This window comes from Melanotaenia boesemani, chromosome 16 (assembly GCF_017639745.1).
Source record: "Melanotaenia boesemani isolate fMelBoe1 chromosome 16, fMelBoe1.pri, whole genome shotgun sequence".
In the NCBI taxonomy this organism is placed as follows: domain Eukaryota; kingdom Metazoa; phylum Chordata; class Actinopteri; order Atheriniformes; family Melanotaeniidae; genus Melanotaenia; species Melanotaenia boesemani.
The window spans coordinates 34,398,786-34,419,304 of record NC_055697.1 but is presented as its reverse complement, the minus strand read 5'-3'; the positions used below and the strand labels follow the sequence as shown (position 1 = coordinate 34,419,304).

The 20,519-nt window shown below is 48.0% G+C and overlaps 1 protein-coding gene across 2 annotated transcripts in view; it reads left to right on the top strand.

The window, feature by feature from the left end:
* slc30a6 (solute carrier family 30 member 6) overlaps positions 1-20,519 on the top strand; it is a 109,258-nt gene that overhangs the window by 4,058 nt on the left and 84,681 nt on the right. For both annotated transcript variants that reach the window (XM_042009888.1, XM_042009889.1), the window contains exons 3-4: positions 4,485-4,571; positions 16,730-16,814. In XM_042009888.1, the coding sequence (XP_041865822.1) occupies positions 4,485-4,571; positions 16,730-16,814 (172 nt within the window). The remainder of the gene's footprint in view (positions 1-4,484; positions 4,572-16,729; positions 16,815-20,519) is intronic.

Below are 20,519 nucleotides of genomic sequence, written 5' to 3'. Positions count from 1 at the left end.
ACTGCATACAATAAAAAACAAATGGCTACTCACTCAGAGTACAATCAGTGTCCTCTTTCTACAAACTATTCACACTTGTTAGTGTTGTGTGCGAGAAACACAAGCATATCCACGTTCTTTGGAAGAAGACAGCTTCTTGATTTGTTCACAATAAATCCTGCCTTTGAGAAAATGCGTTCAGAAGGCGTGGATGTCGCAGGGATACAGAGCAGTCGCTTTGCTACTTGGGCCAAGCTCGGGTATCTGTCTTGGTTTTTTTCCCACCACCCCAATGGTCCAGAGTCAACTTTAGTTTTGTCCTGAAGATAATGTTTCATCTCTTCTACGCTTCTCCCACCTGGTTCTGAAACTTCCTCCTCATCTCCGCACAACAGCATCGCAATCTCCTTGTCTTTGTCGGTTTTCTGTTTTTTTGACTCACGCTGCTCCTCACCTCCGGGCTCAGCCGTGGCTGCGCTGCGTGCACTCAGTCGCTCTGCCAGCTGGGCAACTTCGATATAGGCCTCGTCTCGTTTGACATCATCCAGAAAAGACAGCTGCTTAAAACGAGGGTCTACGACTGCAGCTGTAATGTAGACATTTATCATTCGGGTTTCAAACTCCCACCTACTGTCAATTTCTTCGACCAGCTTGCTTTTCATTTTTTTGGTAATGGGACTGTCATTATCTGTGATGGTCAGGTGACGTTTCTTTAAGTTTGCCAGCATGGGTACGGTTGCAGACAGGGACGCGTTGTCCTCTTCAGACAGCAGCTCCGTCAGGGTTGTCATGGGTTTCAGCACATTTTTAATGTCCTCTATTGCATTCCAGTGTGCTGTAGTAAGATCCAGTGTACTGCTGTCACTCTTTTTTGTAAATGTTGGGTCGGACAGCACTGCTGTAATAGGCCAGCGTTGCTCCAGCAGTCGGTCCAACATTGAAAATGTTGAGTTCCAACGAGTGGACACATCCTGGATAAGTTCATGCTGAGGGACATTTTGCTGCTCCTGCTTTTGTTTTAACCCAGTTTTTGCTTTGTGTCCCTTTTTAAAATGCGCTACAAGGTGACGGGCTGCAGCCACGGCGCGACTAATCGGCTCTTGTTTAAGCGCAGCGTTAACGCAGAGCTGCAAAGTATGGCCGGCGCATCTGACGCCCTGCATCTCCAACCATTCATGTGACTCTTTTAGTGTTTGCACACAGAGTGCCATATTAGCCGCGTTGTCACATACGACAGACACTCTCTTTTCTGCTGGAATTTTAAAGGTATCAGCAACTTCAGACAGTCGGGCAGCGATGTTTCTTCCAGTGTGCGCCTCTTCCATTTGTTTTGTCTCAAGCACAAGGCTCTTTGCCTTCCAGTCTTCACTAATGAAATGGGCAGTCACTGTCATATAGGACTCCATTCGAAGAGACGTCCACATGTCCGTGGTTAAGCTCAGTGCTTCGCTGTGTTGTATTAACTGAGAAACTTTCTCTTTGAGTCCCTGGTATTTTGCATTTAGCGCGTTCATGATTGTCATGCGCGCTGGCACGGAATATCCAGGTTCCAAAACTTTTAACAGGTTCTTAAAACCTTGGCCTTCCACGACACCAACGGGCCTCATATCCTGAGCAATAAAATTGACAATTCCCTCTGTGATATCATTTTTGCGTTTGGATGAAAGCGGAGACCTTACATCCAGTGTGGTCTGACTGTATCTGAGGGATGATGCCGTTGTTGCAGGCGGGTGCGCCTGCAGTTATAAGACAAATAAACGATTATTAGACTAAAATATTGAAATATGTGGAATATATTATGTTAATTGCCTTTAATATATTCCACCGTTTTTAGATGATACGCCATGTTCGTCGTCGAGCTGTGATATGCAAACTGTTGTTTGCAAATTTTGCACTCGACCTTTTTCCCTCCATCTATTTTGATAAAATGCTGCCACACTGCCGAAGTCTTTGACATGGTTGAAGGACTCACCAGGATCAAACGCTAAAACAAAAAAACCTCTAAATATTCAACAAACCACCAGACTCTGAGTAGCGTGGACATCCTTCGATCTCCCCCTCCCTGCATGAAATTAACACGTCATAAAATCGACCAATCAGAATTGTGGTTGACTCAAAACATATCAACCAAACAGTCGACCAGTCGACTTTGACTTTACAGCCCTAATTGTTAGTAACCTGGATTACATTGTTAGTAACCTGGATTACATTGCTAGTGACCTGGATTAAATTGTTAGTGACCTGGATAACATTGTTAGTGACCTGGATTACATTGTTAGTGACCAGGATTACATTGTTAGTGACCTGGATTACATTGTTAGTGACCTGGATTAAATTGTTAGTGACCTGGATTACATTGTTAGTGACCAGGATTACATTGTTAGTGACCTGGATTACATTGCTAGTGACCTGGATTAAATTGTTAGTGACCTGGATAACATTGTTAGTGACCTGGATTACATTGTTGGTGACCTGGATTACATTGTTAGTAACCTGGATTACATTGCTAGTGACCTGGATTAAATTGTTAGTGACCTGGATTAAATTGTTAGTGACCTGGATTACATTGTTAGTGACCTGGATTACATTGTTAGTGACCTGGATTAAATTGTTAGTGACCTGGATTACATTGTTAGTGACCTGGATTACATTGTTAGTGACCTGGATTACATTGTTAGTGACCTGGACTACATTGTTAGTAACCTGGATTAAATTGTTAGTGACCCGGATTACATTATTTGTAACCTGGATTACATTGTTAGTGACCTAAATCACCTTTTGAGTATCTGAGTTCTTACTTTTATTTAATCTAAGTTTATGATGTACACAGACGGACGGATAGTTTCTTCCGTCTTCTGTGTCGGTTACACCTGTAATTTGGTTTTCAGGGAGCTTAGCTATCTGTCGCTTGCCGCAGAAGACGGAGCAATAACACCGGAAACCCTGGGGGCAGTGCTGCGCAGATCAGCTTTCATGAGACCAGCGAAAGAAACACAGAAGAAGCAGAGGATCAGGAAGGGAACAAAATACCAGAAGACGAATGAAGATGAGGACAATGACTGCAGAAACTGCGCAGGCTTTTTATTAAAGACTACATGTGAGTGTTCAGGGCGTGTTGGGCGGTTGGAAACGTCTTCATAGCGACGCATTGCCGCTGCTAACCCGTGTCTGAAACTGACGTTGGCTTGCGGGGTTGAACTCTGATCTCAGCACTGCCCCCTAGTGGAGGGACTGACTTAACAACCATGGCAACGGAAAACACGTATGGAAGCATGAGGACGGCGACGTATGACATTTGAAACGGACAACGGGTGCATGCAGCCCAGCTCTGACAGGTTACCCCACCACCTTGGAGCAGATGTTTCAGTATCCTAGACTTGAGCTGGACAGAGAGACCACAGAGCCAGACTAGACCTCCGTACAGCAGGATGCTTCGTATGTTAATGCTGAAGAATCTGTGGAGGATCTGGCTCCAAACACCTGGATCTCCTCCAAAAATAAGTCCTCTGCTGGACTTTGCTGCAGATGTAATCCACATGATGGGAGCATGACAGGATGTTGTCCACCTACACCCCCACATATCTGAAGGATGCTGGTTGTTTTATGGGCCTGGTCTGTATGGTGAAAGGAGCTGGTGTCGGTTGTGATGCCCCCCAGAGCCACCAGAGCTGTGTTGTTGATGAGATGGTGGTCAGGTGCACTGATAACAGTGGTTAGCTGTAGATGGTGAACAGGTGAACCCACTACTGGTTGCAGCCAGAGGGAGCTTGTGCTACTGGTCCATACCATCTGCTGATTGTTGGACAGAAGAAGGCCTGCTTTGACTGTAGGTGGAGGAAAAACAATGAACAGCTAGATTTTCTTGTTTAGAGGCGAGGTGGATGAGTGGAGCATCTTCAGTGCCGCCCCCCATGTCTGCCCTGGGACAGCAAAGATGTGATGTAATGATTCGTCAGCACAGAAGTCAGAGCCAGAGGACGCCAGTACTCTCCTTTGGTCCTGTTTTCTGTGGAGTGGGAACGAGAGAGATTTTCCAGACTGAAGGGTCAGGGGGTGTCTCATGACTGCTGCAGTATGGCCGCCCATGCTGGGGCAAAAACAGGTCTAATAAAGTCTTTGTGGTTCTGCTGAAGCTGAACAGGTGTTGTACATCAAAGCTCCACCAGGTGGCAGTGCAGGACAAATTTAGACTGCTTCTCCATCTCAGACTGTCAGCTGATTCATGATCGGTCATCATTCCTTCACATCCTGGAGCAAGGTTTCATCCTCCTGAACAAACTTCAGATGTTTTACACACAGTTCAGACCATGACACACACACACACACTCATTCATTCATTCATTTACAGGAAGGCCCTAAAAATGTATCCATTTATCTGTAGAAACTGTTGGGTTTGTGATGTTTTAGGCTTCTGTTTCTGTCAAATAAACAATAAATTAATCTTAAAGTGTTGTATGTGATCAGGTTAGACCTGATTATTCTCATGTGTGTGCTTTGACCTGCAGGGCACCATCCATCCATTCAGGAAGGCCCACAGATCCATCTTTGGGAAAGTTGTACAGGAGTTCAGGCTGGTGGCCTCAGACAGACGGGTGAGTGAGATCAAACCATTGAACACCAGTATGAAACCTGTTGTTCCATCCAGCCGCCAGCATCAGGAGATCCTCAGATTATAATCCCATTACGCTGTAAGCCTGTTAGATGCTGGAACTCGGACATGGAGTCAGAGCTGAACACCTCCAGTAATCCTGTTTTCTGACTGGGTCACCATGTTCTGGTGAAAGGAGGAAATACTCCAACGTAACATCAGCTGGATGCTGCCGCCTTCATCCTCTGCAGGTTTTCTGCTTCATGACTTTATGAGGGACGGGAATCCAGAACCGGTTCTACATTTTCCACCGGAACCATGCATCTCTCAGCTTTTTGATTCCTCTGTTGATGAACCTGGATGAAACTTGTGTTGTTCCTGGGCGTCTTGTGCTGTTGTAAATGCGGAACTATATCGTGGTTTCCAAACCGTTTTCCTCTGGGACCCACGTCATACAGCTACTGACAAGCTGTGGACCCCCCCGAACACACCTGCAGTTAACATCAGCTTCAACAGGCCAACAACAGGCCTGCTCATATGAAGTGGTTCAAACTGGTATGAACTAGTACAAACTAGGATGAACCAAAACTGGTATGAACTTGTGGTGCAAACTAGTATAAATCCATTTCAACCCGTTTAAAAAAAAAAAGACAAAAAAGACTATTAACTAGTGGTAGCCGGTGTTAGCCATTGTTAGATGGTGTTAGCCATTGTTAGATGGTGTTAGCCACTGTTAGATGGTGTTAGCCATTGTTAGATGGTGTTAGCCATTGTTAGATGGTGTTAGCCACTGTTAGATGGTGTTAGCCATTGTTAGATGGTGTTAGCCACTGTTAGATGGTGTTAGCCATTGTTAGATGGTGTTAGCCACTGTTAGATGGTGTTAGCCATTGTTAGATGGTGTTAGCCACTGTTAGATGGTGTTAGCCATTGTTAGATGGTGTTAGCCACTGTTAGATGGTGTTAACCACTATTAGTCATGTTAGCCACTGGTAGCTGATGTAAGCCGGTGTTAGCTTGTGTTAGCCACTAATAGCCGGTGTTGACCACCGTTAACTGGCATTAATAACTGGGCTTGTAAACAGATGTTTCATTACATCACTGCCTGAAACTTACTGTGACAGTCTGAATCTGCTGTAGCACCGTCCACCGGAGCGACCCAACTAACTAAAGGAGTTTAGAGTCGTACTGAAGGACGTGAAGCTCGTTGTTGACTTCAAAAGTGAACCATGTTTGGTGCATTCAGGACACCATGTAATCCAATCCCAAGGCTCTATAGGGAAGCAAAACCCCTGCTTTAATCCACTTTGGGCAGTGTGTGGTCAAAGTGGATTAAAGGAAAATAACACTGACAGATCCTTTCAGATTCATCATCCTATCTGTTGCTTTCTATCTTTTATTTATCATTTTTCAGCTTTTCTTTGTGTTTTGGCTCCACATCTGTCCAGTGTTTTGCTGTAACACACTTGGTTTTTTGTTAACTCTGTTGTGTTCAGGACAAACACTGTTACTGTTACCTGGTTTCACAGTAAGCAGAAGCATGCAGCTGATGGAGGGATGATTATGGAAGAGTGTTTTCATTTAAACCCACTGACATCAACATAATGGCCTTTGTTCATCAAACAGAAAGTCTGTTATACAAGTTTCCATCATTTAATAAAGTTAACCGATTCGTCCCGTTAACACTCTCACTAGCATCTTCTCAGTCCACCTCTGTGATCTGCTGTCGGTGCTGTCGACTGGTCAGCTGGAATTCTCCCTTGAAATTTTAAATAAATGTCTGGTCCTCCATGCCTGCTGTACGCCGACCTCACGCCTCCTCCACGCCGCCTCCACGCCTGCTGTACGCCCACTTCACGCTGGCTCCATGCTGGCTTCACAGCGGCTTAATCATGGTGCTCCAGTGCTTCAGGATGGCTGCAGGGCAGCAGTGAGGCAGCCTGGCATCATCAGCTGGGTTGGAACATCCTATCTGCTCATGCTTACAAGCTGGCACCGCCGTTGAGTCGTTATGTAAAACACTTTATTTTGAGAGGAGAACACAGCTTCCTTGGAGATGGAGGTCCTGACGGCAAAGATGGCGTGTGCATGCGTGTGTTCGGACAGTGGCGTCCGCCAGTGCAAGCGCTTGTTGTGATGAAGCCGCCTCCCTTCATCTGAGTCACAGCTCGGCTCATCACTGCAGGACGCTGACTGATGATGTCATCAGAGAGACCCTAGACCTACCTCATTACCTGCTGACTAAGAGGTTCTGTCACTCTAATGCCGGCACGCCGACGGACAGCCGGCATCTCTGCTGAGGAGTTGGGGGCAGCAGAGCGTCAGGATGAACCCCCCTCTCTCCCTCAGGCGCCGTGTGTGAAGGGGGGTCGAGGGTGTTTTGGGTTGAGCGCTGTCTCTCTGTTTGCACACACAGACACATGCGCTCCCACGCACGCTTACACACACACTCACTGGTCTCCGGCGGCCGCCACTGTCACCAGACGCCCGGCGCTGTCATAACACAGAACACCACCGTAATCGTAGATTTCACAGCACTCGCCGCTCCTCTGCTCGCCGTGTGACACCGACAGGAAGTGACAGGCCAGTACTCACACACACGCACACACACACATAAACACACACAAGCACTCACACGCTTGCGCTCGTGCTCTGAGGACATTTATTCTCCAGGTTTTAGTTTTTTATGCATCTGACATACAGAGGAGAACCCTGAAGGGACCCATACCAGAACAAGAACCAGAACCAAACTGCCCTCAAACAACCACAGTGTTGATCATGTGTCCATCTGGCCAATGGATGATGCTGTTGGTGACCTTCATGCATTGTGGAGCCTCAGGAGGATGACCAGGGGACTGATGGTCTGGTGGTCCAAAGTTCTGATGTACTGGTGGCCTGATGGACTTTATCATCAGGGACCAGGGTCTTTACTTTTACTGTGAAGCCCTGCAGGAGTTTTTCCAAACCTCATGCTTAATGTGGGAAATGTTGTCATCATCCCAGCCAGTTAGAGATTTTTCCTCTGCTGGTTCTGGGATTCAGAAATGGAGAACACAACTGGAACCTGGGATGGGGGATCTGGTTTATGCAGCGATCTCCCATCACTTATTAATATTGTTAATAAGTTAAAATGTTTAAAATAAACCTTCTGATTTAATTACTGTGTTGTTGTCTTTTCCAATACATATAAGAACTAAAGTCATTGGGGGGGTTTCAATGTGTTATTCCAGTCTGGTTTTAGGCCGTGTCATAGCACTGAAACAGCCCTTCTTAGGGTGTGCAATGATTTATTTTTAGCTACTGATACTGGAGCCTCTGCTGTTTTAATCCTTCTTGACCTAACTGCAGCCTTTGATACGGTGGATCATGACATTCTTTTAATGCGCCTGCAACAGTCTGTAGGAATTAATGGTATTGTACTCAAATGGTTTGAGTCCTATTTAAAAAAGAGAAGCTTTTCAGTCCATCTTGAGCATTTCTCTTCTTCTGAGGCTCAACTTAGTTATGGGGTTCCTCAAGGCTCCGTCCTAGGCCCTATTTTGTTTTCGTTGTACTTGCTTCCTCTGGGGTCTATTTTCAAAAAATATAGAGTCTCTTTTCACTGTTATGCCGATGACATTCAGATCTACTTATCTTTTAAATCTGCAGAAGACCATTGCGTTAAAAATCTTCAACAGTGTTTGCAGGACGTAAAAATTTGGATGGAGAGAAATTTCCTGTGTATAAACAGCAAAATAACAGAGGTCATTATTTTTGGTAAATCTGACCTGCTGGCAGGATGCAGCAGCGTTATTGGTACCCTGGACTTATTTATTCATTCTTTTATTAAAAATCTTGGTGTTTTATTTGATCCTAACCTCAAATTTGACAGGCAGGTTGGTGCAGTAGTCCAGTCTAGCTTTTATCAGCTGAGGCTTATCAGCAGAATTAAGCCTCACCTTCCCCGTGATGCCCTAGAAAGGGTTATTCACGCTTTCATTTTCTCTAGACTGGACTACTGTAACTCCCTTTATTCTGGGATTGATCAATGTCTTCTGCGCCGTCTTCAGCTGATTCAAAACTCAGCTGCCCGCTTACTAACGGGGACTAGATGGCGGGAGCACATTACGCCAGTGCTGCGATCCCTTCACTGGCTGCCTGTTGCTTTTAGAATTTCTTTTAAACTCTTACTCTTGACTTTTAAATGTTTACATGGTCTAGCACCTCCTTATCTGTCCGAGCTGCTTCACCACCACCGTCCTGGTAGGGCACTGAGGTCGGAAAATCAACTGAGGTTACTTGTCCCGAGGACTCGGTTAGTCACTCGGGGAGACAGAGCTTTTTCCGTGGTGGCTCCAAAACTTTGGAATGGACTTCCTCTCTCTGTGAGGTCTGCCAAAGATCTGAACAATTTTAAATGTCTTTTGAAAACTTACCTCTTTACTTTGGCTTTTAACCCTAGAGAGCAGGATCATTAGGCTAGGTCTTTTAATTTAATTATATTTTTATCTGTTATTTTACTGTTTTAAACTGCTTGTTTTATTATGATTTGATGTTTTATTTGTTGTAATTTTATCTGTACAGCACTTTGGCTACCCTGGGGTATGAGAAGGTGCTATATAAATAAAGGTTGATTGATTGATTGATTGATTAACATGCAGGCAGGGTTGCAGGTTCTACATCAGTGGGTGGGGTTTGGTCATCCTAACGGGCAGGTGTGTCTGCGTTGGTAAAACTGGAGCCGTGCAGGCTCTGGTTCCTAGTTTTGCTGTGAACATCTATGTTTACTAGGCAAGGCAGTTTATTTGTACAGCACATTTCATGTACAGGACAATTCAAGTGCTTTACATAAAACAAAGACATTACAGATATTTAGAAAAAGTAAAAGGCATTAACACATAATCACAATAAAATAATAAATTACATTAAAATGATTAAAAGCAAGATAAGTTAAAAAGTTACCGTGCAGATTTCATGCATAGGAGCATGAGAAAAGAAATGTTTTTAACCTGGATTTAAAAATGTCTACATTTGGTGAAAGTTTAATCTCCACTGGCAGTTTGTTCCACTTGTTTGCAGCATAACAGCTAAATGCTGCTTCTCCATGTTTAGTCTGGACTCTGGTCTGGACTAGTTGACCAGAGTCTTTGGATCTAAGAGCTCTGCTAGGTTTATATTCCCTGAACATATCACAGATGTATTCTGGGCCTAAACCATTTTGGGATGTAAACAAGCAGAAGGGTTTTAAAATCTATTCTGTGACTGACAGGAAGCCAGTGTAAAGATTTCAAAACTGGTGTGATGTGTTCAGATCTCTTTGTCCTGGTTAAAACTCTAGCAGCAGCTTTCTGGATGAGCTGCAGATGTTTAATGCTCTTTTTAGGAAGTCCTGTTAAAAATCCAAGACTATAAACCAGAGGTGCCAAACTCCGGTCCTTGAGGGCCAGTATCCTGCAGGTTTTCATTGTGAAGAAGTTCAAAAGAAGCTGTATGATCCACTTGAATTTATTCAGGTGTTCATGGCGGAGGTCGTGTAGGTGTTCAGGCCGGAGGTGGTGTAGGTGTTCAGGGCGGAGGTGGTGTAAGTGTTCAGGGCGGAGGTGGTGTAAGTGTTCAGGGCGGAGGTGGTGTAAGTGTTCAGGGCGGAGGTGGTGTAAGTGTTCAGGGTGGAGGTGGTGTAAGTGTTCAGGGCAGAGGTCGTGTAAGTGTTCAGGGCAGAGGTGGTGTAGGTGTTCAGGGCGGCAGTCATGTAGGTGTTCAGGGCGGAGGTGGTGTAGGTGTTCAGGGTGGAGGTCCTGTAGGTGTCCAGGGTGGAGGTGGTGTAAGTGTTCAGGGTGGAGGTCGTGTAGGTGTTCAGGGCAGAGTTTGTGTAGGTGTTCAGGGCGGAGGTTGTGTAGGTGTTCAGGGTGGAGGTGGTGTAGGTGTTCAGGGCGGCCGTCTTGTTGGTGTTCAGGGCGGAGGTCGAGTATGTGTTCCGGGCAGAGTTTGTGTAGGTGTTCAGGGTGGAGGTTGTGTAGGTGTTCAGGGCGGCGGTCTTGTTGGTGTTCAGGGCGGAGGTTGTGTAGGTGTTCAGGGTAGAGGTTGTGTAGGTGTTCAGGGTGGAGGTGGTGTAAGTGTTCAGGGTGGAGGTGGTGTAAGTGTTCAGGCCGGAGGTGGTGTAGGTGTTCAGGGCGGAGGTGGTGTAAGTGTTCAGGGCAGAGGTGGTGTAAGTGTTCAGGGTGGAGGTCGTGTAAGTGTTCAGGGCAGAGATCTTGTTGGTGTTCAGGGCGGAGGTTGTGTTGGTGTTCAGGGCGGAGGTGGTGTAGGTGTTCAGGGCGGCGGTCTTGTTGGTGTTCAGGGCGGAGGTCGAGTATGTGTTCCGGGCAGAGTTTGTGTAGGTGTTTAGGGTGGAGGTCATGTAGGTGTTCAGGGCGGCGGTCTTGTTGGTGTTCAGGGCGGAGGTCGTGTAGGTGTTCAGGGCGGCGGTCTTGTTTGTGTTCAGGGCAGAGGTCGTGTAGGTGTTCAGGGCGGCGGTCTTGTTGGTGTTCAGGGCAGAGGTCATGTAGGTGTTCTGGGCATAGGTCTTGTTGGTGTTCAGGGCGGAGTTTGTGTAGGTGTTCAGGGCGGCGGTCTTGTTGGTGTTCAGGGCGGAGGTCGAGTATGTGTTCCGGGCAGAGTTTGTGTAGGTGTTCAGGGTGGAGGTTGTGTAGGTGTTCAGGGCGGCGATCTTGTTGGTGTTCAGGGCGGAGGTTGTGTAGGTGTTCAGGGCAGAGGTTGTGTAGGTGTTCAGGGTAGAGGTCATGTAGGTGTTCAGGGCGGCAGTCTTGTTGGTGTTCAGGGCGGCAGTCTTGTTGGTGTTCAGGGCGGAGGTCGTGTAGGCGTTCAGGGCGGCGGTCTTGTTTGTGTTCAGGGCGGAGGTCGAGTATGTGTTCCGGGCAGAGTTTGCGTAGGTGTTCAGGGTGGAGGTCGTGTAAGTGTTCAGGGTAGAGGTGGTGTAGGTGTTAAGGGCTGCAGTCATGTAGGTGTTCAGGGCGGAGGTGGTGTAAGTGTTCAGGGTGGAGGTCGTGTAGGTGTTCAGGGCAGAGTTTGTGTAGGTGTTCAGGGCGGAGGTCGTGTAGGTGTTCAGGGCGGCGGTCTTGTTGGTGTTCAGGGCAGAGGTCGTGTAGGTGTTCAGGGCGGCGGTCTTGTTGGTGTTCAGGGCGGAGGTCGTGTAGGTGTTCAGGGCAGAGTTTGTGTAAGCGTTCAGGGTGGAGGTTGTGTAAGTGTTCAGGGCAGAGGTCGTGTAAGTGTTCAGGGTAGAGGTGGTGTAGGTGTTCAGGGCTGCAGTCATGTAGGTGTTCAGGGCGGAGGTCCTGTAGATGTCCAGGGTGGAGGTGGTGTAAGTGTTCGGGGTGGAGGTCGTATAGGTGTTCAGGGCAGAGTTTGTGTAGGTGTTCAGGGCGGAGGTTGTGTAGGTGTTCAGGGTGGAGGTGGTGTAGGTGTTCAGGGCGGCCGTCTTCTTTGTGTTCAGGGCAGAGGTCGTGTAAGTGTTCAGGGCAGAGGTGGTGTAAGTGTTCAGGGTGGAGGTTGTGTAGGTGTTCAGGGCGGTAATCTTGTTGGTGTTCAGGGCGGAGGTTGTGTAGGTGTTCAGGGTAGAGGTTGTGTAGGTGTTCAGGGTGGAGGTCGTGTAGGTGTTCAGGGCGGCAGTCTTGTTGGTGTTCAGGGCGGAGGTCGTGTAGGTGTTCAGAGCGGAGGTCGTGTAGGTGTTCAGGGCAGAGGTGGTGTAGGTGTTCAGGGCGGAGGTGGTGTAAGTGTTCAGGGCGGAGGTGGTGTAAGTCTTCAGGGCAGAGGTGGTGTAAGTGTTCAGGGTGGAGGTCGTGTAAGTGTTCAGGGCAGAGGTCGTGTAAGTGTTCAGGGCAGAGGTGGTGTAAGTGTTCAGGGTGGAGGTTGTGTAGGTGTTCAGGGCGGTGATCTTGTTGGTGTTCAGGGCGGAGGTTGTGTAGGTGTTCAGGGTAGAGGTTGTGTAGGTGTTCAGGGTAGAGGTTGTGTAGGTGTTCAGGGCGGCAGTCTTGTTGGTGTTCAGGGCGGCAGTCTTGTTGGTGTTCAGGGCGGAGGTCGTGTAGGTGTTCAGGGCGGCGGTCTTGTTTGTGTTCAGGGCGGAGGTCGAGTATGTGTTCCGGGCAGAGTTTGTGTAGGTGTTCAGGGCGGTGGTCTTGTTGGTGTTCAGGGTGGAGGTCGTGTAGGTGTTCAGGGTAGAGGTTGTGTAGGTGTTCAGGGTGGAGGTCGTGTAGGTGTTCAGGGCGGCAGTCTTGTAGGTGTTAAGGGCTGCAGTCATGTAGGTGTTCAGGGCGGAGGTGGTGTAAGTGTTCAGGGTGGAGGTGGTGTAAGTGTTCAAGGCAGAGTTTGTGTAGGTGTTCAGGGCGGAGGTCGTGTAGGTGTTCAGGGCGGCGGTCTTGTTGGTGTTCAGGGCAGAGGTCGTGTAGGTGTTCAGGGCGGCGGTCTTGTTGGTGTTCAGGGCAGAGTTCGTGTAGGTGTTCAGGGCGGCGGTCTTGTTGGTGTTCAGGGCGGAGGTCGTGTAGGTGTTCAGGGCAGAGTTTGTGTAAGCGTTCAGGGTGGAGGTTGTGTAAGTGTTCAGGGCAGAGGTCGTGTAAGTGTTCAGGGTAGAGGTGGTGTAGGTGTTCAGGGCTGCAGTCATGTAGGTGTTCAGGGCGGAGGTCCTGTAGATGTCCAGGGTGGAGGTGGTGTAAGTGTTCGGGGTGGAAGTCGTATAGGTGTTCAGGGCAGAGTTTGTGTAGGTGTTCAGGGCGGAGGTTGTGTAGGTGTTCAGGGTGGAGGTGGTGTAGGTGTTCAGGGCGGCCGTCTTGTTTGTGTTCAGGGCGGAGGTCGAGTATGTGTTCCGGGCAGAGTTTGTGTAGGTGTTCAGGGTGGAGGTTGTGTAGGTGTTCAGGGCGGTGGTCTTGTTGGTGTTCAGGGCGGAGGTCGTGTAGGTGTTCAGGGTAGAGGTTGTGTAGGTGTTCAGGGTGGAGGTCGTGTAGGTGTTCAGGGCGGCAGTCTTGTTGGTGTTCAGGGCGGAGGTCGTGTAGGTGTTCAGAGCGGAGGTCGTGTAGGTGTTCAGGGCAGAGGTGGTGTAGGTGTTCAGGGCGGAGGTGGTGTAAGTGTTCAGAGCGGAGGTGGTGTAAGTCTTCAGGGCAGAGGTGGTGTAAGTGTTCAGGGTGGAGGTCGTGTAAGTGTTCAGGGCAGAGGTCGTGTAAGTGTTCAGGGCAGAGGTGGTGTAAGTGTTCAGGGTGGAGGTTGTGTAGGTGTTCAGGGCGGTGATCTTGTTGGTGTTCAGGGCGGAGGTTGTGTAGGTGTTCAGGGTAGAGGTTGTGTAGGTGTTCAGGGTGGAGGTCGTGTAGGTGTTCAGGGCGGCAGTCTTGTTGGTGTTCAGGGCGGAGGTCGTGTAGGTGTTCAGAGCGGAGGTCGTGTAGGTGTTCAGGGCAGAGGTGGTGTAGGTGTTCAGGGCGGAGGTGGTGTAAGTGTTCAGGGCGGAGGTGGTGTAAGTCTTCAGGGCAGAGGTGGTGTAAGTGTTCAGGGTGGAGGTCGTGTAAGTGTTCAGGGCAGAGGTCGTGTAAGTGTTCAGGGCAGAGGTGGTGTAAGTGTTCAGGGTGGAGGTTGTGTAGGTGTTCAGGGCGGTGATCTTGTTGGTGTTCAGGGCGGAGGTTGTGTAGGTGTTCAGGGTAGAGGTTGTGTAGGTGTTCAGGGCGGCAGTCTTGTTGGTGTTCAGGGCGGCAGTCTTGTTGGTGTTCAGGGCGGCAGTCTTGTTGGTGTTCAGGGCGGAGGTCGTGTAGGTGTTCAGGGCGGCGGTCTTGTTTGTGTTCAGGGCGGAGGTCGAGTATGTGTTCCGGGTAGAGGTTGTGTAGGTGTTCAGGGTGGAGGTCGTGTAGGTGTTCAGGGCGGCAGTCTTGTTGGTGTTCAGGGCGGAGGTCGTGTAGGTGTTCAGAGCGGAGGTCGTGTAGGTGTTCAGGGCAGAGGTGGTGTAGGTGTTCAGGGCGGAGGTGGTGTAAGTGTTCAGAGCGGAGGTGGTGTAAGTCTTCAGGGCAGAGGTGGTGTAAGTGTTCAGGGTGGAGGTCGTGTAAGTGTTCAGGGCAGAGGTCGTGTAAGTGTTCAGGGCAGAGGTGGTGTAAGTGTTCAGGGTGGAGGTTGTGTAGGTGTTCAGGGCGGTGATCTTGTTGGTGTTCAGGGCGGAGGTTGTGTAGGTGTTCAGGGTAGAGGTTGTGTAGGTGTTCAGGGTGGAGGTCGTGTAGGTGTTCAGGGCGGCAGTCTTGTTGGTGTTCAGGGTGGAGGTCGTGTAGGTGTTCAGAGCGGAGGTCGTGTAGGTGTTCAGGGCAGAGGTGGTGTAGGTGTTCAGGGCGGAGGTGGTGTAAGTGTCCAGGGCGGAGGTGGTGTAAGTGTTCAGGGCAGAGGTGGTGTAAGTGTTCAGGGCAGAGGTGGTGTAAGTGTTCAGGGTGGAGGTCGTGTAAGTGTTCAGGGCAGAGGTGGTGTAAGTGTTCAGGGTGGAGGTCATGTAGGTGTTCAGGGTGGAGGTGGTGTAAGTGTTCAGGGTGGAGGTGGTGTAAGTGTTCAGGGTGGAGGTCGTGTAGGTGTTCAGGGCAGAGTTTGTGTAGGTGTTCAGGGCGGAGGTTGTGTAGGTGTTCAGGGTGGAGGTGGTGTAGGTGTTCAGGGCGGCGGTCTTGTTTGTGTTCACGGCGGAGGTCGAGTATGTGTTCAGGGCAGAGTTTGTGTAAGTGTTCAGGGTGGAGGTCATGTAAGTGTTCAGGGCAGAGGTCGTGTAAGTGTTCAGGGTAGAGGTGGTGTAGGTGTTCAGGGCTGCAGTCATGTAGGTGTTCAGGGCGGAGGTGGTGTAGGTGTTCAGGGTGGACGCCCTGTAGGTGTCCACGGTGGAGGTGGTGTAAGTGTTCAGGGTGGAGGTCGTGTAGGTGTTCAGGGCAGAGTTTGTGTAGGTGTTCAGGGCGGAGGTTGTGTAGGTGTTCAGGGTGGAGGTGGTGTAGGTGTTCAGGGCGGCCGTCTTGTTTGTGTTCAGGGCGGAGGTCGAGTATGTGTTCCGGGCAGAGTTTGTGTAGGTGTTCAGGGTGGAGGTTGTGTAGGTTTTCAGGGCGGTGGTCTTGTTGGTGTTCAGGGCGAAGGTCGTGTAGGTGTTCAGGGTAGAGGTTGTGTAGGTGTTCAGGGTGGAGGTCGTGTAGGTGTTCAGGGCGGCAGTCTTGTTGGTGTTCAGGGCGGAGGTCGTGTAGGTGTTCAGAGCGGAGGTCGTGTAGGTGTTCAGGGCAGAGGTGGTGTAGGTGTTCAGGGCGGAGGTGGTGTAAGTCTTCAGGGCAGAGGTGGTGTAAGTGTTCAGGGTGGAGGTCGTGTAAGTGTTCAGGGCAGAGGTCGTGTAAGTGTTCAGGGCAGAGGTGGTGTAAGTGTTCAGGGTGGAGGTCATGTAGGTGTTCAGGGTGGAGGTGGTGTAGGTGTTCAGGGTGGAGGTGGTGTAAGTGTTCAGGGTGGAGGTCGTGTAGGTGTTCAGGGTGGAGGTGGTGTAGGTGTTCTGTGCGGAGGTCGAGTATGTGTTCAGGGCAGAGTTTGTGTAAGTGTTCAGGGTGGAGGTCGTGTAAGTGTTCAGGGCAGAGGTCTTGTAAGTGTTCAGGGTAGAGGTGGTGTAGGTGTTCAGGGCGGCAGTCATGTAGGTGTTCAGGGCGGAGGTGGTGTAGGTGTTCAGGGTGGAGGTCCTGTAGGTGTCCAGGGCGGAGGTGGTGTAAGTGTTCAGGGCGGAGGTGGTGTAAGTGTTCAGGGCAGAGGTGGTGTAAGTGTTCAGGGTGGAGGTGGTGTAGAGGCTTGTGTAGCACGCTTCACATTTGTGTAAGTAGATTATTTACTCTTTTTTCTTTATCTTGTATTTTTTCTCAGCTGTTTTTCTTTTATAATCTTTCAGTTTGGACGGGAACGTAAGAATTTAATTTGGAGGAAATCTTGTTTCCTTTCTGGGCAAATGACAAACACTTTGAATCTTTGAATCTTGAATTTTAAGCTTTTGGTTGTACATAGACTTTCAGTTTACATCCTACACAGTGGTTTATAAATGCCACCACTGGCTCCTCTCCCAGTTTAAACTGGTAGACATCACGCTGCAGACCCAGCGGCCGGCCTGGGCCCAGAGATCGATCCCCTCTCCTCCAGCAGCTGCTGTCTAACACTGGTTTTCTTTCTTTCCAGTCGTGGAGGATCCTGCTGTTCGGGGCGTTCAACCTGCTGTGTACCGGCTGTCTGCTGATGTGGTGCAGCTCCACCAACAGCATGGGTCAGTTCACACGTGCAAACGAAGATACACACACACACACACACACACACACACACACACACACACACACACACACACACACACACACACACACACACACAGACTGCAAGTGGAGATGTGGTGTTTTAAAGGGCATGTTAGAGAAACAGACTGGTCCCAGTGCAGAGATCACATCTGTCACATGGACGTCCATTTCACCGTTAGTTCACCTCAGCAACCACGGCGACGAGGAAACGGTGGTTCAGCTGCCCGCGTGCTGATGGACATGAAGTTCTTAGTTTACCGGAGCAGGAAACTTCTCCACCTGCTTCCCCCACCTGCTCCTATTTATTAAAATCTATCTTCTATCTGATCTTCAGGTGGTTGATGTGACTATTTCTAAGGTGCTCTCTGTCTGCAGGTGGGAGTGCAGCTCACCTATGTGTGTGCAGGTGGCAGGTATCAGATATTAATCAAGTAATTATAGAAAATAAAATAAACTGGATCTTTTCTGGGTGGTAGGGGTTGCTGTTGGGGGGCGACCCTCTGATTTCTGAGATTTCTGAGAGCCGGTTCCTTGTTTGGAATAAAATGTTTGTAGAAACAGTTTACTTAAATCCTACTGGTGTCTTTTTATGCTGATGATACTGAATTCATCACCAATCTCCAGTGGCTCCAGACTGCGACCAAATGGTGGCATTTTGCGACTAAAATGTGAGACAGTGTGAGTGAATGTTTCATCAGTGGTGATGATACATTTTTTACGTTACATTTTAGTTTTCAGACCTCTCTAACGATTTTTTTAAGCAACTAACAACAAATCTAGCGAGTTTTTCTGGGGTTTGGAGACTTTTGGAGACGGAGGTGAATGAAGGTAGTTTATCCTAACGAGGAGCGGTGCTGTGCAGACCCTCTCATACGAGGCTCGGTCTTCTCGCAGCAGCAGCTGCAGTGTTGTGATGTTCCAAACTCCTAATTAAAAAACAAAATACACTTTTTGCCTCAACACACTTAAAATTATTTTGCTCTTCTAAACATTTTTAGGTTGTCTTTTTATAAATTTCTGTCTTTCCCTCTACGTCCCTCTTTATGGCAGCATCCATAACAACTATATGTACCAGGCTGATTATGCTAATTAGCGACTTCTAGCAACTTCTAGGACAGCCAATAGCTGCTGTTCTTACTGCTCGACTACAAAGTGAAAATCACATCAAATCTGATTTGATTTGAAAAGTTCTATGTCTACTTGTTATGTATTCGTGCCGCCAGTAAGATGTTTTTTTTATGTCAGCTGCTGCACAAAACATGTGAATTGTAAACTTGTAATTTCTGAATTTCAAGTTCAAGTATGTATTACTAATACAGTGAAAATTAGAGGAAATGTGAATATTTGCTTTGCAAGGTGATTTCAGTGTGCGCCCCTAAATTTTCTGCTTGCATTCCTAAAAATTTAAGTTAGGGGCCCCTGTGGTCTTGGTAAAAAAAGTTAGTCTGGAGCCCTGATATCCAGACATATGTATCGGGACAAGGCAACAAAAAACGGCCATATTCTTTGGCCCTACATGAGTTAGAACTGTGTATATATATATATATATAATGTGGTTATATAAACTAAAGCTGTGAAAAGTCATGTATTAACAGTGGTGACTAATTCATATAATTTATTGCATTTAAATTTGGTGAATGTCGGTGCTTTGCTGCATGCAGACGTGCAGCGAGACGGTGCGTTTAAGTGTAATCAGGTGAATGTCGGTGCTTTGCCGCATGCAGACGTGCAGCGAGACGGTGCGTTTAAGTGTAATCAGGTGAATGTCGATGCTTTGCTGCATGCAGATGTGCAGCGAGACGGTGCATTCAGGGTCAGAGACGGCAACATGAGATCCTCCGAGGGATTCCATCGGTCAGCCAGGAGGAGCAGGCAACCTGATCTCCTCCTGCAGGACAACACACTCAGCCATCATCCTGGGAGGTGGCATTGGGTGTCATGCAGACAGGAAGTGGTATTGAACAAATGGGAGAAGGCGACACTCCTATCGATACTCGGCCATGATGAGAACACAGACGGCGGTCCAGTCTCAGTGCTGTCAGACTGTCCCTGTGCTCAACTCGTCTCCTGTCTCTGGAAGTTTCCTGAAGCAGCCGCTCTGGACAAACAGGAATGTTTTTACTCATCCTGAAACACGGACAAACAGAGTCCTCCAGAATGTTCCTGAAGGGAATTTTTTAGAATTAGGAACCAATAAACTAGGTTTACATCACAGTTTTTGCAGGTTCAGTGAATCTGACAGATTTACTTCTGCCTATAATGGAGAGAATAAATTCCTGCAGTAGATCTGATCCACTGGTCTAAGGACCCCTTTATGAACCTCCTCCCTTCACCTCTTTGCTCTGCCTTTCCTGTCAGACTTTCCATCAATCAGAGAGCTTAGATTGAAGGTAACATCCAATCAGGAGCAGCCAAAGATCAACCAGTGAGCAGAAAGTTCTATGTGTGTGTGAAAAGAAGAAAAATAATGCTCCTCTAAGGCTGGAATAAAGCCAAGAAGACGTTTCTGATGCACGGTGGCGCCACAAAGCCAACCCCTTTTACACACCAACGCCTTTTACACGCCAACACATTTTACGCGCCAACACGTCTTACACGCCAAAACCTTTTACACACTAACATTTTTTACATGCCAACACGTTTTACACGCCAACACGTCTTACTTGCCAAAACCTTTTACACGCCAACACGTCTTACACGCCAAATCCTTTTACACACTAACATTTTTTACATGCCGACACGTTTTACATGCCAACACGTTTTACACACAAACACGTCTTACACGCCGACACGTTTTACATGCCAAAACCTTTTACACTCTGTCACGTTTTACATGCCAACACGTCTTACACGGCAACACGTCTTACACGCCAACATGTCTTACACGCCAAAACCTTTTATACGCCAACACGTTTTACACGCCAAAACCTTTTACACGCTAACAAGTTTTACACGCCAACACCTTTTACATCCTAACATTTTTTACACACTGACATGTTTTACACGCCAACACATATTACACGCCAACACGTTTTACATGCCAAAACCTTTTACACGCTAACATATTTTACATGCGGACATGTTTTATACGCCAAAATCTTTTACACAGCAACATGTTTTACACGCCAACATGTTTTACACGCAAGCACGTCTTACACGGCAAAACCTTTTACACGCTAATATTTTTACGTGCCGACAGGTTTTACACGGCAACACGTTTTACACCCCAACACGTCTGACACACCAAAACCTTTTACACGCTAACACATTTTACATGCCAAAACCTTTTACACGCTAACATGTTTTACGCGCCGACACGTTTTACACGCTGACACTTTTTACATGCCAACACGTTTTACACGCCAACACTTTTTACGAGCCAACATGTCTTACTTACACGCCAAAACCTTTTACACGCCAACACGTCTTACACGGCAAAACCTTTTATACGCCAACACGTCTTACACGCCAACATGTTTTACACGCTAACACGTCTTACACGCCAAAACCTTTTATACGCCAACACGTTTTACACGCCAACACATTTCACACGGCGACACGTCTTGCACGCCAAAACCTTTTACACGCTAACATTTTTTACGCGCCGACACGTTTTACACAGCAACATGTTTTACAAGCTAACATGTCTTACATGCCAAAACCTTTTACACGCTAACACA